The sequence below is a fragment of the Morone saxatilis genome, unplaced genomic scaffold (genome assembly GCF_004916995.1).
Source record: "Morone saxatilis isolate NCDOM2014 unplaced genomic scaffold, NCSU_SB_2.0 Contig2, whole genome shotgun sequence".
Lineage (NCBI taxonomy): Eukaryota > Metazoa > Chordata > Actinopteri > Moronidae > Morone > Morone saxatilis.
Genome location: NW_023339762.1, coordinates 8479761 through 8498480, shown reverse-complemented (window position 1 = coordinate 8498480; position 18720 = coordinate 8479761). Strand labels below are relative to the sequence as shown.

General features: G+C 40.5%; 1 protein-coding gene across 1 annotated transcript; it reads right to left on the bottom strand.

Annotated features, from left to right (window-relative positions):
- Window positions 1-755: 755 nt before the first annotated feature.
- On the bottom strand, window positions 756-16766 carry ticrr (TopBP1-interacting, checkpoint, and replication regulator). The gene is made up of 21 exons (XM_035665867.1): window positions 16092-16766; window positions 15314-15527; window positions 14670-14902; window positions 13620-13854; window positions 13074-13212; window positions 12775-12902; window positions 12369-12572; window positions 12112-12257; window positions 11751-11851; window positions 11422-11515; window positions 10348-10430; window positions 9858-10088; window positions 9157-9244; window positions 8817-8889; window positions 8341-8472; window positions 8058-8148; window positions 7259-7317; window positions 6563-6840; window positions 3959-6143; window positions 3207-3335; window positions 756-1569 (listed from the first exon to the last, which is right to left on the bottom strand). Exons 1-21 carry the CDS (start codon window positions 16764-16766, stop codon window positions 1451-1453), a joined length of 5637 nt encoding a protein of 1878 aa, XP_035521760.1. The 3' UTR covers window positions 756-1450.
- Between the last annotated feature and the right edge of the window lie 1954 nt (window positions 16767-18720).

The window sequence follows — 18720 nt, the reverse complement described above, 5'->3', positions numbered from 1 at the left end:
TTAATTTAGTAAACATGTCACTTTGACATTAGACTCCGTTTTGTCAGTGTCAAAAAATACGTATCTACAGCGTTTCGACAGGCCTTTTTCACAGCAGACTTTCGACCTGTCATAATACGAGAATCACAGGCGTTACTAATAACATTAACAATGGCTCTGTTGTATTCCTGTAAACCAAGACAGTGTTACTGAGCCAGCATGCTCAATCCCAGGAACCTGAAACCAAGCAGCTAAATATAATTTTATTTATTAAGTCCTACTAGGACATATCAAAATGTCTTTCATGAACAAGACGTGTGTTGGCGACTGGATAGAACAATTCTCAGTGTCGCTGCACGGGCCAAAATGAAGAACTACTTCAGAAACATGTTGGCATGCAGCCTAAACTGACATACAAGAACAGCACACCTCAGAGGCCACCTTACCTCACCTTATCAGACTTAACAATTCACACACCAAGCAACGAGAAGTTCTGAGGAGAACAAATAAAAACTAAAATTTTATAATCCTGATTATGTGATTAGGAATTAGTTATCAGCAGCTATTAAAATGTAATTCCCTGTGTGCAACAATCATTAATGCACCACCTACTGAAAGAGTTTTATAGTTTTACAGGACTGACCTTCAAGCAGGTAGGTGGTAACAGGATGGAAGTATCAGGTTTCCTTTATTTGCTGGCAGCTGATGAACTTGAATTATAAGTCACATTCAAGGAGTCACTCAGGGTTTTCTAGTCTTTCCCTACTTCGTCAAATATTTAAAAGTGTGAATCTTGACAAAGCAGCACAATTACAGGATAAAAACAAAAACATTTTCAATAACTTAAGTCAGAAAACTGATATTTATTTACATAAAACTTTGGCAACATAAGATATTTACAATATGACTAAATCAGTAGGGCTTCCCTTTTACTCAAAATCAAGTTTATGACAAGAACAAACAAACAAACTAATAAATAAACATGAATAGTATTTATACTAACACATTTAGGCTTCAGACTTGATTGTAAAATGACTGATTACTATTTGGAAAAGCAATGATGACGCATAATATCACCATCTTCCAACCTTTTAGCTTCCCATGCAGAAAACATGGCGTATTCTGAATGATAAAATCATTAGTAGGAACAGTAAAGGCAATTTTAAACATATTGGCAGAACTGCATAGTTTTTCCAACTCAGTGCAAAACCTATTTATAATCTTAAATCTTAAACTGTTCAGATTAAAACAAAATCCATTGGTTAGAACATGATGTCAGAATGAAAGGTGTTGGTGGAAGAGACTGAAAGGGACATTCATTCATCTAGAAAAGCCTTTCAAGTGGCGCTTGAAAGAGATCTTTCAGATCTGCCATCAAAAGCACTCCTCACAAAATATGGCTCAGAAAGACACAGCTTCACAGTGAAACACAGAGTGGACAATCCTTTTGCTGCTTTTACAGTCTTGTGGTTCAGTGAAGCAGTCTTTTCCTGCTGTACGTCTTCCCTGTGCTGGAGTGTCTCGCCGGCTGGCTGAAGGGAGAGAGCTCCACGTCATCAACGTCTACCCTCCTCGCCAACGCAGCCTCATCTACAAAATTTAAGGACATAATAACATCAGTTAAACACAATGAACTTGACATTCCCTTTACTGTTAGATTTCAGGTTGTTTGTTCACGTTCGGCTGTTAGGCCAGTGAAATTATGCTAGAGCTCTGACCTACTGGCTCACCTGGACAAGTAGAAAATAGGTTATTGATTAATCACTTCCACCAACTGTCCAGAACTTTATTTAATGACCAAAGACAGTCAGTTTATCAGTCTATCAATCAGTTAATCGGCTGATTGTTGCAGCACTATATGTGACGGTTGAGCGTCTTATTCCACAACAATGCACATTAATATGCTCCTACAACAGCCTCCGTTCTCGTGGGAATGTTTTCCTCAGGATTTTGGAACCCGGCTGCAGGGATTTGTTCCCATTAGTGAGGTGGACCACAGATGGCGTTTGAGGAGTTTTAGATCAGGGCTCTGTAAACGTCTTCCACATCAAACTGGGATACGATTTCTTTATGGATTTGGTTTTACACATCTGCCCCTAAAGTGAGGAGCACACTATTGTCTAACATATCAGTGAATGCTGCAGCATTAAAGGATGGGTTCTTAAAACAGCGGGCCCATATGCACATTGAAAGGATCACTGGTGTTACATTGGCTGTAAATATTCCTCCAGTGCATCGTGCACACACTCCTTCAAGCAGTTTTAATCTAAAGTCTGGAGAACAAAATTCACAGCCCTCAAAAAATGTATTCTAAAGTTCAGTTAAGGCTAATATGAGGCTTCAGCACTCTCAGACAATTCCCTTTTTGTGTTACTATCCCTCCACTGCAACTAAGAATAGAAACACTCAGGGTTCCCACTCTTTTTAAGAAATCGTTTTCCAGGTCAAATGCTGACAAACGGTAATCATTATTTAGGGGACACTCTGTATTAGCTCGCTTTCATGGAGTGCTTAGCCTTTCACACTACAGCCGATGTATTCACTTCCTGAACTGAGTTCAGTTTTTCTCCAACATGAATCTGGCCACAGCTCAGGCTAACATACAATCAAAATGTTCCAGGACAACATAGATTTTCCGGGACGCGTGGGAACCCTGAAACACTGTCTGGTGGAACAGAGATTTTTTACACAGAACCAGGATTGTAGATTTTGTCCACGGTTACTTGTAACGGCTGGAAGAAGGGATTTTTAAATGTCCAGTATGTAAAGAAGGAACAACTCCGGTGACCAAGTAACGTGACTTGTATTGTGTGACTGTATTATAGCCATAGCATTTGGCAGGTTGGCAAGCAGCCAGTCAGACTGTAGCGTCCAGCAGTCAGTGTCCCGTCCTGGTAATATATAAATGCTAAAGCCAAATAAACATTTGACTTTAGAAATTAGACAAATATTCACAGCATAGTATAGAACATAACAGTGGTTGACATCTGTATTAAAATGGATAATGTGTGTGTATACTAGTGGTGATTGAATACAGTATGCAGTACAGTAAGGTATTATCATATCATATATTACATAATAAGAAAACATGACTAACAATGTAGTAATTATATCCCATTTACAAAAAGATATGTAAATCAATCCTAAATTTTATATTGTAGATGTGAGGGTATGTTTTGTTAAATAGTGCCGTACGAAATTAAAAACGTAAGGACTGTATATCTCACCTTTAAAATTTGGCGTTCTCTTACTAGCAGAGCCTGTTTTGCCTTTGAACAACAACGGAGAGTGAGTGAGGGCCAAAATCCCACTCGCTGTCACCGGCTTCCTCACCTTGGAGCTGGGAGGAGTCGCCACTGTCAAAGGGGAGAAAACAGAAGTGACAAAATTATGGTTTTATTTTTGAATTTCATGCAATCATTTAAAATAATTTTTTTAATCTTAAAAGCCATTGAACATTTTTAAATGGTGTATCTTTAGCTTGGGCTAATTGGACAAAACTACAGCTACATGTACTGGTCATAGTTTTACGTCTGTGAACATTCTCCTGCTTTTTTCTCATATCATTGCAGGGGTTGGGCAATATGTTAGAATTTTCCAACATTCACCGATATATTTGCTCATGTGTGTGCTGTGCCAGTACACTGGCTCAACGGCTGATTTTCCTCTCCCTTGTTCAGCGGCTCAGTGTGTACTGAACTGAACTGAACTGAACATCTGTCCCTGAGTGGTTCTCTCGGAGGCAGACCATTAAATTAGCTTAATAATTTGACAGAAATCAGCCAAGAATTGGCCTACTGGACTCCCAATTGCCGATATATTCGTCCAATCACTCAACCCCACTGCATAATAAATATATGGCCAGAATGTATAAGCAATTTTAACTCAAAAATGAAAGTAACTTCAAGACCTTTAAATTTGTAACATTGTTTAAAAAATGACAAACATCTTTTTAAAGAACTTGTGAACCACAACTTACATGACTTGACATCTCCATTTCCAGCAGCCCAGATCATTTCTTCTTCGGCTGTCTGATCAGAACAGTCACCCTCTTGAGCCAGCTTCTCTATCCAGTACAAGTCTTCCAGTGGAGAAAGAGGAGATGCGTCTGCATCTGAGGGTAACTGTTTGGAAGTCAAAGCTATTATTGCAGCTTTGTTGTTTGAGGGCTCATCCGTGTCCTCAACGTCCTGCAATCTGCTAACTCCAAGCTCAGCTTCCTCAAGCAACTCCACCAGCAAAGGCTCGCCCTTAAGGCCACGATCCTTGCCTCCAACCACCCCAATCTGAGCTCTCTTCCTGCGAGGCCAGCTGTTGAGGTTGTCTGGGGTCACCTTCCCCACACTCTGAGGTGAAGGAGTCAGGGGAATGATCTCCGCAGTTGCAGCAGGAGACATCGTTCCTCCAGGATGGCGTGTAGGGGTGTAAGACTGGCAGATGTAAGTTTGGACGCTTCCACCTTTTCCAGGCGTGCTCTTGGCCGGCGTGACATGAGTACACATAGACGGTGAGACGCACCCAGGATCCCTGTGCTTAGAGAACAACGTCAAAGGGCTTTCCAGCTGAGAAGGTTTCACACCAACTAATGGGCTCTGAGCTCCTGAGACCAAATCACCCGCATTCATCGAATCTGTGCGTTTGATTTTGAGCTTGGGAAGTCCTGATGTTTGCATTTCCATTTCTACTTGGTAAGTCAGAGGATTCGGAGTACCCACGCCCTTTTGTCGACTAGTTCTTGCTGGGCCTCTAGGGGTTGAAAAGCGAGGAGATTCATTTCCGTACCCCAAACGAGCAGCTGCCTCCCTCTGTTGGCGGTCTGGGGTCTGCCGGAAGCCGTAGCTCCGGCTGGGTGTGCCGTGGGGTGGCACACGTGGTTTAGGAGAGGCTGTGTTCGACAGAAAGTCTTCACCGGACAGTGAAGGCTTCCGTGAGAAGCTAATGTTCATCTTGAGACCTCCACTAAACTGGGTCTTAATAACTGCAGCACTAACAATGTCCATACTCTCATCTTCTGTGGATCCAGAGTTAAAATGTGAAGAGTCAAATTGCTGTGAATCTGTCTGGGAACTGGAGTCCGTTTCATCCTGTGCCTCGTCTTTTGGATCTGACTCTATGTTCTTTTCCACAAGGTCACAGTTCTCAGCAGATTCTGTGTTTAGTTTGGAGGCAACGTTCTCACTAGACTGGGATCTGAGGTTAAGTCTGGTGGTTCTGGCACCCTGACCAGACCTCGTTCTTGTCACAGACTTTGCAGGAGACTTTCCTGAAGTACCTGATCTTTCTGAAACAGTACCTCCTACTGGTGTAAACACTGACTTACATGGGGATGCAATGTTTGAACTTTTGGATGGAGTTCTCCCAGAGCGAGTATTAATTTGGTAAGTAGGACTGGGCGTCCTTGTTTGAGTTTTAGTGTTGGGTTTAGGTGAGAGGTAGTGGTCTAGAGGCGGTGTAGACTGTGGAGGAGGCATTTCCAGTCTACTAACAGTGTCACTTTTTTCAGGTGTTTTCATCTGTTTGTGAAGTTTTTCAGAGGACCTCTGATTTTTTTCCTTTGTCAAAATAACACTATTTGCATTTTCAGAAACCCTTTCAAGGCTTACTTGACAAGTCTTTTGGGGGGTCTTGAAAATGTCTCTTTTAGTGTTTGTGCTTTTGACAGGACTGTAGAAAGTGTTTGGTGTTTTCAACAGTCGAGGAGAAGTGCGGGATGCAATACTAGACGACTCTGGCACCTTGAAAGCAATACTGTTTTCTGCCACGCTACATTTCCGAGGGGATGGCGACCATGTGACGCTCTTCTTGGGAGTATTAGAAAATGGGCTACTGAGCAGACGTATTCCAGAAGAGGAGCGGCATTCGATCACGGCCTTGACCGGAGTCCTGAGAATACCCTTCAGTGGGCTCATCACTGGGCTCTGCTTCGTAGGTGTCTCTACCACAAGAGTCTTTCTGGCTGGAGATCTGAAAGGACTGCCCCTCAGAGCCATACCAAGCTCACGAGAGCTGCCAGCAACAGGGCTCTCTGGAACAGAGAAAACATGCATCCTGGAAGAAGGAGGAGTTTTAGGGGTCTTTGGGGTTCGAGGGGTCCTGGGGGTTGTGATGCCGTGGATGGCCCTACCACATCTGTTGGGTGATTTCGTTGGCGTCTTATTTGGACTCTAAAAACACACACACAAAATAACAAAATAGTAATTAAACCTGTAATAATTCATTTCTTTGACTACTTGGGGGCAGCGGAATCAAGCTGTGAACACAAAATCGACATATCATTAAGGGTGTTCTGATTGATCGGCAGTCTCTCTGAAGGCCGACCAGATAACGCATCATTATTATCACTTGCATGCTGCCCGGTATAGTCAAAGTGCCAATGGCATTTGTCAGTAAGTTAAGAAAGGAAATCAGTGTACAATCACTTTACATTGTGTCCAGAAATGTTTTTTTAATATGATTGTACAACTTTAAATTGACTGTGGTAGCACTTATTTGCAGATGTTAAAATACTTTAGGTAGTAAAGTAACTAATGCATGGGGCGTGTTTGGTGAACCATAATAATAAAATCAATAAAAGTGAACTTACCTCAAAGACACTAGAGTCTGTGGACCTTTGTGACCTGGTGGCCCTGGTTGCAGGATACTGGTCAGAAGGACGACTGGGGGAATCAGCTGCCCCAAAGAGAAGGTGCCTGGGAGACCGAACTGTTTTTACATTAACCCCACTGATTTTGCCATCACTGAGTGTAAGCTGGGATGCAGAGAGAGCCCTGTCCAGGTTGCGGGAGCGAGGTTGAGAACTTGAGTAGAAAGTGTTTGTGTGTCTTCTAGCAAACTTCTTTATCCTTGGGCTCCTTCTTAGGTCTGTATCAAAACCAAAGCACAAAAAGACTAAGTTACAGAGAATGCTTGAGTTGTGTTAAATTGTAAAGAAAAAAAAAATCTAATTACAATATACCAATGTCAAATGTCAAACAAAATACATTTATGGCAATTATATTCTATTTTTAAAGAAAATATGTTTACTTAAGTCAATTGCTGTATGCAAGATTAAGTTTAAAATTAATGTGAGCTATTTTATTACAAGATAAATGTTCATTAAAATTTTAAAATAGAGTTAGGGTTAGCCCCTACAAAAGCCATACAAAAGCCCCAAGGTTCCTGCTGTGTTTATCTGCGATTTGTTTCTTAATTTCAAAAGACAACGCATACTTTTGTTGTGTACGTAAATACACGTGTGGGTGTGAAAAAACAACAAAAACCAGTAGTATCAGTACAATACCTTCTGCAGGTTTTACTGGTGACTCTTCCACAATGCACTCCTCAGTTGGGACAGATCTCCTTAAAAAGAATAGTCAAAAAACACAAAGGTAAACATTTAATCAAAAATAATTAGCAACTGCAGACAGGGGTGAAAGTAGATTGACGTTCTTGCCGTACTACCACCCTTCAGCACTTCATATTTTTCTCCTCACACCCAGTGCTTACATTTTTTTAACTTGTAGAAAATGATATGATAAATGATGCAGAATTAGGGATTGTTGACATAACTTGCAACAATGCAATTGCAACAACAACAAAAAACTACAGGTACATTAAATCAAATGCACCCTTCAGCACTGTGTGTTTAGAAAGTAAAGATGCACACATGCACTGTTATCATGCCAGAGGTAGCTTATCACATGTATACAAACATCTTGGCTTATTTTGTCATTTTACTTAAGATTTTTGTGAGAATCAACCCACAGCACTCGACTGTCAGACAGCCAGCTGCAGCACAAGTTGATGTTAGCCAGCAGTAACTACAGAGTTTTGGAAAGGCAGCAGGGGTTTTCTCCAGGATGAAAAACCCACAGCTATGTGCGAGGCACAAACGCACTGGAACAATTAAGAAGCAATTTACAAGAAAACTAACTGTTGTTTATGTTGATTTAACTTTTGCAGCTGTGTTTGTTATTGTACCAGAACTTACTGGCCGACCTTCACCCATGACTGCAGATGATTTATGGATCATACAATAAATATAATTTTTAAAGAATGGAAGAAAATGCCTCAATAAGGCAAACTATTGATAAACATACCTTCCCATTTTCTGCCGATAAAGGAGGCGACTGGACACTTGCTTGTGATGGGGTGTTTCACACACTTTCTTTGTTAGAAGTTTGTGCCTCTCTGAAAAAGAAGAATTTCCTTTTAGATAAACTGTTGGTGTACATTGGGACAAACTATCACTGAAAAATACACTAAACTTATTTCTATGTAACTGAAAATGTAAAAGTGAGTATCTTAAATATATAAAGTTTCAATTCCTCCTTTTATAAACAGTTTTTCTCTCAATGCATTGGGAATAATGAATCTGTTTACCTTCAGATTCATTAGATCGCTTGCGTTTTAATCCATCCACAGCGGATACAGACTGACTCCTCGGCAGCTTGGCTCTCTTTGAAGGAGAAGTAATCTCTTCGTTGAACAGGTTTCTTCTCACCTTCGTCACCTCTGTGGACAATCAGAACATAGTCTGTATTTAGTGCTCTCCAGTGAACATATTGCCTACTGTTAAATTTGACTACTTTTTTCAAAACAAATTTCAAGGTGTCAAAAGGTGATACTGCGCCCAAAATGTATCATTAGAGTATGAACCAATATCTCCCTGTCAGTTTTAAAGGAGGATTTAAAGAGTTTATGGTTTGCTTATTTGTGAAAACAGTGACAGGTCAAGCTGTCTACAGTCACTGTTCTTGATTAAGGATCAAACTACAACCATTTTATAATCACTAGAAAAGTTGAGATATATTTTGGTGTGGTGCTGGATGTGAAGTCAGATGTAAAACAGAACATACCTTGTGTTTCTTGTTTCTGTGGTTGTGGTTCTGCAACAGGCTTTTCCACAGCCACACAGACCTTTGATTTGGACTAATGAAAACACAAAAACACAAAACATTTATTGTAAGATAATATATGTACAAATGTCATTTCAGGTCTTAGTTGGGTGATCGTCTTCACACAGGACAACACAGTAAGCATTTGAGAAGTCAGACAATCGGTAACACAGTAATTCCTTTGAATGACTCCAAGCAGGTCAGACACAACAAATAGAGATATTATGAAAAGTCTAGTTAAAGGTTTTATAATAACCCAACAGAGATATAAGCTGTGGTTAATTATCTATGGTTATCTTACAGCTCTTGTAGTCTTTTTAGGCATCTCTATTTGGCGAAGACTCTGTGATGATTCAGTCATACTGCGATGACGGGTCAGCATCCCAGTCCTAAAATAAAACAGAAAAAAGGTGGGAAATTTTTTTAAATCTTGAACCTATAGCTTACAAAATATATAAAACATGGCTAGACATGGGACAATACGTACATTTTGTGATATGATTAGGCAAAATAATTGCGATTCTGCGAATATTATCAATCATCATCAAAAACATACTGAAATCACTTTAGGTTTGTAAAGAAAAAGAAGACGTTTGTTGCATCAGTTAGGACACCTCAGATAGGCACCTCGTATTTCCACACATCCAGTTTAACGTTTTTGTTGGGGATACATTGGGAAAGCCGAGCTTCAAGACATGGTGACAGGCTTAGGATTTTAGAAAGATGTGGGCTCCCCACTGTCACAATTCCAAAATAAATCAAGAAATCAATATAGGCTTTTTAAAGTCACTCACGTGAGGATATTCTTAATTAACCGATAATTCAAATCCACAGCAATATGTTTATCTGAGTGTTTTTAACTGAGATGCGCAATAATATATTGTGACATTTCTATTCATTCCTAATCATACAACTGAAAATGTTTCTGAACACTAAAAATCCAATGACTACGCTTTAATTCCAGTTACATATGCTCATCTTCACTCTACAGCCTCCCCTCACCTCCTCTTGTTGGCTGAGCGATTTCGCAGGTCCTGCAGGCGATCTTTGCCATCAGAAACCAGGCTGTGTGTGGAGAGGGGAGGTGAGGAGGCTGAAGGAGAAACACTGTCCTTGGCAACTGATTCGTCGCTGAAGAAGTCAGCAGGTAGAACAGCCACCAAAGCCTCAGGTAGTTGGGTGCCCAGACTGTGGTAGACGTCTGCAAGCACTCTGGGAACGGCGGTCAGAAACCTGCCATGTCACAGAAAGACTATTGTTAGATTTTACCTATAGATGAGAAATATTAATGGCAATTGAGAAACAAAAGTACAGGAAACTCTAAATCATCAGTTTTTAACTAAATATATAATTTACAGTCTTTGTTTTCAAACTCTAAACTTTGTATCCAGCAAAAAAATGACCAAGAATACCTTTATTCTATACTTTTGCTATTGTTTTTTTTTTTATATACTTCTGTGGAATACAAACAAATGCAGCCCTACACACTTACCCTGGGAGGACCTCATCTTGAAGAAACCTTGCTAGGAAAACTGGGTCTTTTGTGAGGGAGATTATCCTGAGCATTTCAGCCACCTGAGGAACAGGAGAGGTTATTGTTTATTTTTGCTCTATTGTGCAACCAGTGGAGTTCAAGACACAAACTTTGCTGGTCAAAATGGTTTGAAACTTAAAAAATATAAATTAAATGTTGGAATATTTAAATACAATTGGATATCTAATTATTTTACTGTGATTAATAATGTAGATGATGGGTATGTCACGAGAATCAATACCTAACATTCACGGCCTAACATTATGAGCACAGAAGAATTTAAAAAGTGCAGCTGCAGCAACAGCTCCAGCTTGACTCGTCGTTAACAAAAACAGTAAGACCGTTTTCACATATAAACTCCAAAAAACTGGTCACACATGTTCTCACATATTGCAAATAATCCGTTTGATGTAGGCGAGAGGTCCCACTGGCAGTGTGTAGGAGGAGGACTAATCTGTAATGATGACTGCTTTTGCATTGATATCAATACAAAGCAAGTCTCAAAATGACCACACACCCCTAAACTAGAACTGTGATAGAAACGGGGGGCGGAGAGATGCTTTGTGGTGCGCTGGGATTACATAACTGAACTATGAGCAAGACACAAACACTGTGTGGAAATCGGATCACATCACAGATGATAAAGAAAGGGATTCAAACGTGAGGTAAAAAATAGACTGATGTAGGCTGATATTGATTGACAGCGAGTCTTTGAAAATGAAACGATCAACTAAAAGGGAGGAAAGCAAACAAGCAAGCAGAAAAGTACATTGAGTATTTGTTTCTTCTGTTGTTTTTTTTGTAATGTTCACAAGTTTTAATAAAAGGGGTGTGTGTTAAAGTACATACATTTCTGGTATTGTGACATCACTAATAGACAACTAATCAAATATGGCAAACCGATGACAGCACTGACTTTTAAAGAAAACAACATACTGTGTAACCACTGTTACTCTTCTTCAATTACATGAAAAAAATACATTTAAATCAAAAATAAAAACTGCACTAAGGACTCAATAGTGCCCATCTTACCTCCTCTACCATCTGATCAACATCCAGTGAGTCAGACTGCTCTGAGGAAAAAAGTCTGCTCAACTCCAGTCTCAGCAACGCCTGAAGCTGGCACCTAGAGGAGGGAACACTTATATATAAGTGACTTGACTTTAGAATAGCATTACTTTATTAACTTTTAATTCTCAAGGAGGATGGGCACATGTCAATGGGAGTTTCAAAACATTTCACAAATGTCTGAGAGACAGTATAATCACATCCAGGTGTTGAAGCGGCTGGAGAATGTGTGAGCTTTACGTGTTTAAATGACTCTAAAAACAAGATAACAAAGAAAGGTAGAAAGAACTCACTCTCTGACTTTGCTATCAACATCAGCAACTGTGCTATAGAGCTGCCTGATTGTTTTGCTGGTCTTGAGGAGGTGCTGCTGCACAAACAGGGAGATCTTTACCTGCAAAGAACACATAACATATTATGAAATGCAAATTAATAGTCCAATTGTATAACTGGGCTTTAATGTACTTTATGTGATGCACTGAATGCTTAAAATTTCCGGATACAAAAAGGTTTTGCATCTTGTATCGCCACCTTGTTAATTAACATTTAAATCAATCTATCAATTCATCCACCATCAACTAATAATAACCAGTCTGAAGCAAGAATGAAACAGGTTAGAATCCTAAAATACATTAAAGCCGCCATGTGTCTCACCTCCAGGTCTGGTTCTACGAGAAGAAAGGTTTTCAAAGCAGACAAGAGCTGCTGGACACCAGTGAGGAGGGACGAGTCTCTGTCTACCACGGTCTTCTCGTAACTGGACTTCAGATGGGACAGTAACTCTGCCTCACTAGTAAAACCTGGACGAAGGGACATGGTACATTAGTGAAATTGCAAGAAAACAAATAAGCATATTTCCCAAAGTGTCAAACAGAGAGTGAATGTTGTAAAGTTTTAATGGGCACACTCACTGACGGTGTTCGCTCCATTAGATTTGTTCCTGTCACTTGACCGTCTCTTCCCCTGTCTGTCTGGCCCCTTGCCCTCAACCCCGACCTGCTCAGCCTCAGTCTGGTTCTTTTGGGCTTTGACATTCAGCCGTGCCACATTGAGCATCTGCAGGGAGCGGCTCATGGTCTTCATCTTCTGTTTCACTGGTGTGCGCTGGGCGCCACCTGTAGATCAGAGATGGGAAAGAATAAGAGAAATGTTTTGTGCTTTCACTCAGGTTAAGATCTTAACAACAAACAAACACTTTACTTGTAAAAGGTGATTCCCAATATCCTACATTTAACTTAAATACTTTTACTTTACACATTTCACAACCTTCATAGAAACTCTGCAATATGCACAAACATTGAGACGAGGTTTTCTCACGTTTTTTGCCCCTCTTGTCATGTGCACCCTGGGATGTTTGATACAATTCAGCCAGACCACTGATCAGCTCCTGCTGTAGGACAGAAAACTCTTCTTCTTCCTTTTGCTCTGGCACTGCATGCAGCAACCTGTCCAACAGAGTAAGCAAAAGTTCAGGACCATATGTCATATTTTGTGCCAAGTTTGTTTTACGTTGCCTTTGATTATTTATTTGTTTATTTATATCTTTCTAACAAGTCTTGCTTCAAAAGCACCATATAAAAATTACAGAGAAATCTCAAAATCATAATCATTCTTACCTCATTGACTCCATTAAGTGGGAACTCACTCCTGAGTGGTCTGACTGTGGGAACCAACTCTCCAACACACCTGTTGTGAGCGGACAATGGCTGACTTCCTGCTGAGCCCACTCGGGAACCTGATGATGCTTTGGCTGGTCTAAGGAATAGACGCAATAAAACCGCTATAAATCCAATACAACGTGCATTGGATATAAACCTATACTGCTACCATCTCACATTTAAAAGTCTCTAACATTTTCAGTTTCATTGAGGCGCACACATAGATTAGAACCATAAAAATACAAAAAAGGCAGGAACCGAGGGATCTATCGTTACATGTGAAAAAAGAAAATGACATCATACAATCCTATTCAAGTATATTAAATGTAACACGTGAACTGCGCACTGTTAACAGCTACGAGTCAACCTAAAACATTTTGCTCAAATAAACTCTAAATGTTGGAAACAATGCATTGACAGAATTACTGATAAATCCAGGCACACATTTTCCCCAACATATGCTTTTGATGTTTTGAATGCTGAATATTACTATTGTATCCTCACCATCAACACTGTCCCTATCCTCCTCCATTATATCATACACTACTCCGAGGACACTGCTTACAACATCTGGCAGTTCAACTGAGCTTTCTGTTGTGGCGGGGGCAATGATTTCGGTGTTAAGGAGGTGGTCATGCTGAGTTATTCCAGACTCGAGAATGGTAAGCAGAGCTGTACAGTGTGACAAGGGGGAGAGGACAGCTGAGGACACCAGGCCGCTGTCATTCACCTCAGAAAGCTGGAAAAACAAGACAGGAAAAATTAATCAGTAAATGCTCACAGAAAACAAAATTAAACAAATAAATAATAATTTTGCTACTCGACTCTGGGGGACTGGCATGAAAACCTGACTGTTGATATGTTGATTATGATTTTAAGAAAAACTACATTATTAAACTCTATTGTATTATAGCAAAACAAAATGTTTTTGGAACTGAAAAGCATATCACAAAGACCTGTTGTATTTGTTGTTTTCCAAAGAAATATTTGAGTCCAAACTTTGCTGCAGTCTTCATGTCGTGGGTGTGTTGTTAATTGTATTAAAGAGTAGAAAACACCAGCATATAACCAGACCAAAGTGACATCTGCAGGTACAATTACATACCATTTAATGTGCTGCAGCTGAGCAGCTAATTAGCTATTAGCAAAGTGATGCTAGCAGTGTGTTTTCATGGCAAAGATGCGTTTGGTCACTCTCCCAACGAGAAAAGTGTGCTCCTGTTTGTAAGTTAGACAAGAAGGGGGCTTTAGCAGAAAAGCTAATGTGGATTGTTGTTGGTTCAAGTCTGTGGCTCTTGTGTTGTGTAGCAGGCTGCTGTATGGCTCAATGTGACGGTGCTTCCTTGGAAAATGAAAGAACACGGACTGCTTTATGTAAGATTTGACTGGCTGCACTGAAATAAGGTCTCCATTGACGTAGATGACTAAGGAAAACAAAGGACAAGTGATTCACAGAGCAGATATATGCTGTAGCAGACAAGAAAACTGATATATAATTTCAGCCTCAGCTAGGAGAGCTGTACTGCATCACTGAACACACACAATCTGCCTCACCATGTGCAGAGCATGAGCAGACAGCTCCATCAAGAGATCCTGGAAGACAGCCGCTCCCTGATCATTGCTGCTGGAGCACTGAAGTACCCACGACTCTGTGGAGGTCTGTGTCAGTGAAGAGGCATCCCAGCCCTGCAGCACTGCTTTCAGACACACTTCTACTGACTCTGGGAGAACCCTCTGCCTGCGAGACGCTGGCTCAACACTGATGCCACAGCTCTGTGTCACATCCCCTGGTTGGGTGGGAAAAAACACAACACATAGACAAAAAAGGCAGATCATGTTGGAAACTGTGTTTAATGTGCTTAATTTAAAATCATTAACAGGTCATTTATAGTGCTCTAATAATTTCCACTTGAGAGATAGATTTAGTTGACTTTATAAGCTTGTTTAGTTTCTTTTGACAAAAGACACTTAAATATGTTTTCTCCTGATTGGTGTTTCTTTTACACCGTGTTTTATTTAGGCAGGTAAATAATTGCAAATAAAGTAAAATCCTAACACATGTACACTATAATGTCTCAATGTTATTTAGTACCTGTATTTAAACTACAGATCACCTGAATATCTTCAACAGCCGCACTGTTTCAGGCATGTTTGTGTTATAAAAGATGATAATAAGCGTTCTCTTCCATGTTACCAACCTTTCTCCCACCGCAGAACACCGCGTAAGGCAGGAAAAGCCAGGCGGTAAAGCTTTTCAGAAGACAGCAGGTATCCAATGCTGGACTTGAATGCAAAGGCGTCTTGAGAGCAGCAGAGATTCAGCAGTGCAACCACAGGGATCACTCTGCCACCCACCTGAGCCAGGACCTCCGACAGCTTGTCAAAGCCAAGGTGGTCCTCACAGCCCATGACCTGCCATAAGACCACATATCAAAGTTGCTTATGTCAGTGAAAAAGGTCATTTATTTTATTTTAACAGCCGCGTTGGCAGGTAAACTATGTGTAACTAATGACTGGATGTTGTTTGTAGCAATTCTAGATGTCACACAGTTAAACAGTGAAGAGTTGCTGGTTAGTTTGGTTTTAAAACATCTACAAATTGTATTATCCCAAAAGATCATGTTTCTGCGACACAATATATATAGCCAAATTATTTGTTATCAACGCTGTTTTGTCCAAATTGTGCAGCTCTTGTTGATGCCTTATGATAACACACTTGACTGCTTCAATACTCTGTGTCAGTGGTGTTTAAACTGGGGTCCGGGTACCAAAATGGGTCTTTGTGTGTGTTAAAGGGACTCATTAACAAAAGGAAGAAGAAATACGGTTGGCTGCTTTTACTGACTGTAAATTACAGTGATAATACAACATGTAGTTTGATCACTGACTGACTATAAATATTATTGTCTTCATGATGTTTTGAAATCCTCTCCAACAGGGGGTCCATGGTGTAAAGTTTGGGAAGCCCTCACTCACCTGGACATGTGATCTGCTGTCAATCCAGTGCAGAGCCACCTGTCGCTGAACCATCATGTCCTGAAGGCCCTTGGATAGAAGGTGCTCTGTCACGTCTGTGGGCAGGTCCTGGTGTCCCAGACAAACATAGTCCACCAGTTGTGTCTGGGAACGGGGACACTGCGAGATGATAAACACCACATTCCTCCCGTGGCTGGAAATCTCATCCTCCTGTGAAACACTTGGCGCCCCAGCTCGAGTGGACCTCCTGGGCCTCAGGGACAGTTTAGTGGGAGAGGTGATGTCGGGTCTGTCCCACTGGAAGTCCAGCAGTGTCTCTTTGAGTGCGTTTTGCAATGAAGCAGATTGACTGGATTGCTGCTTCTGGCGAGAGGGGAATGGTTTGACCTTCACTTCAAACTTTGCTTCAAATTCTGTTTCAAAATCCTCAAAGGTTTTGTGGCGAAGCTCCTTGAAGTCTGACCCCCTTGATATGAGCCGGGCATTACGGCCAGTCTTTGACTGAAAGAATTTAAAACCCCAGCGCACTTTGTCAAATCCATACTTGCAGCTGAAATGCAGCAGAACTTGTAATATTCCTCGTTTCACGAAATGATTCCTGACATCCAGCTGATCGCTTGACTCGTGATCTCCATAATCCACATCAATAACAAAAACCAGGTTGTGTAAAGCCATCCCGTCAACTACAGCGAGAGCCCGCACAGCCTTTAACTCAACGATAAGCCATGAGAACAGATGCAACAGTAGTGAAGTCCGGCGGGTTGTTCATTGTGTGTGGACGCCATTTACAGCTGCCAACATTACACATTACACATTACGACCCTTCATGTCTCTGCGACGTCCAGCTAGCTGGTAACGTTAGCACCCAACACTCAAGTTAGGGTACTTACAGGTTAGCTCCGGCCTCTGTGACACAGATAATATAGTCCACTGTTGTAACCGGCGGCAGTAAACAGAAAGACTTTTTCTTAAGCAGGTCGTATATATCGCTTGTTTAAAGTTTCCATATAACGTTATTCTTGTACCTACAGACTTCTTGTATTCGCCATTTTCTCGTCGCCGTCTGTCCTTAACCGTTCGCGCTCCTTTAACGAGAGCCCGCCCCCTCGCTGTGATTGGTTACATCCTTAAACACAACAACCTGATTGGTCCAAAACGAGGCATGAACTAGCCGGTGATTCGCCACAAGTCTCCTGTTAACTTTCTATTCGACAAATGCCCCGTCAATCAATCTGGAGTGAGTCGTACTACCTGAAACACGACACAAACAGGCAGCACTCAGGACCAATCGGCTGCCACGACTTACATTTAACTTTTAAAAGCTAGTCGGTCGTTAGTGGTAAAACAAAACTTAACATATTATGAAGAGGTAACGGATAACTTTCAGATCAAAGAAATACATCGCCCTGTCAGTTATTCAGAGTTATCAATATATCAGTGTCATTTTGTGTGTGAATGTGAAATAATATTAGCTAGTGTGCAGACTTTTAAACCATAAAACTGCTCTATCAAACATCAGCCAGGGACCACTGCTCCCTTTCTAGCACAAGTACAAATGATTTAAACTGCTTAATGCTTAAAGTAAATATTTGACACAGTCATAAGAAGTGAACTGAAAAATAACACAAAGCAACATGGTTAAACTAGAAAAGGTAATTTATAAAAGGTTGACGCTAAACTGCATAGCTAGCTTTTATTTGTATGAAGAACCAGCTGAAAGCTTATGAAGAGCTGGAAAAGTGTGAAAGGGTTTAATTAGTATGAATGGGATGTAAAGGTTATATAATGTTCTGATAATGTACGAACGATGGGGAACTTTAAATGAGTTTCTAGCTGAAAGTATGAATAATTAAATTAAGCTTGAAAATGCTTGAAAACGTATACATTGTTGTGAGTGTGTGCTTGCCTGTTTTACACACACATATGAGTACATAACAGAGAGCAAGAAGATTGAAAGATATGTGTGAAGTGCCTTGACCTCAGTGTACAAGGAGTTGAGGTTCCCTTTGTGTTTGTTGGAGTAAGAATAACACATCAGCTGAGAGTTGAACTGTAAGCACTATAATGAGCCAAAGTGAACTAAATGGAGTGGAAATGTTAATGACCATGTGTCTCTGTGTGTTATTGTTATAACTAACACATCTGTTGCTACTGTGAGATACTTTATGTAATGATAGTTTCACAAGCAGTTTTATCAGTCAATCTCCAACTGATTTAAGTGCACACACATATATAAAAACAACAGAAGTACTATTACTATTTAAACTATTATAAATGCTTTAGGTGGATCCCTTCAAGATACATCAGACATGCTATGTTGCAATATAATCTCATTTCAATATGTTTATAGTAAAGTACAGCAAAATATATAAATACAAGCAGTGAAGTCACTGAATCTGATAAATTTACTGTGTTTTGTGTTGTTGAGTAATAGGAAACATTAATTGTGAGTGACTATGAGTTAACAGTGGGAGTCAAGCATAGAGGCGGTGCTGTTTCCCCAGTTTATACATTGACCTCTTCAGCTGTGGCAGTCCCTTCTGCCCGGGCTAAAGTTGAAGTAAAGCATGCTGAAGCATTCACACTAATAAAGAGCAAATGAAACACTTCTAAAAGGACACTGGGGCAT

Excerpts from the sequence above, each read along its gene's own strand:
- ticrr (XM_035665867.1), bottom strand. The coding sequence starts at position 16,766 with ATGGCTTTACACAACCTGGTTTTTGTTATTGATGTGGATTATGGAGAT. Across the intron at positions 10,089-10,347 it reads CAAGATGAGGTCCTCCCAGG|GTTTCTGACCGCCGTTCCCA; the intron begins GTAAGTGTGTAG and ends GTGACATGGCAG. Across the intron at positions 8,473-8,816 it reads ACAGAAACAAGAAACACAAG|AGGTGACGAAGGTGAGAAGA; the intron begins GTATGTTCTGTT and ends GATTGTCCACAG.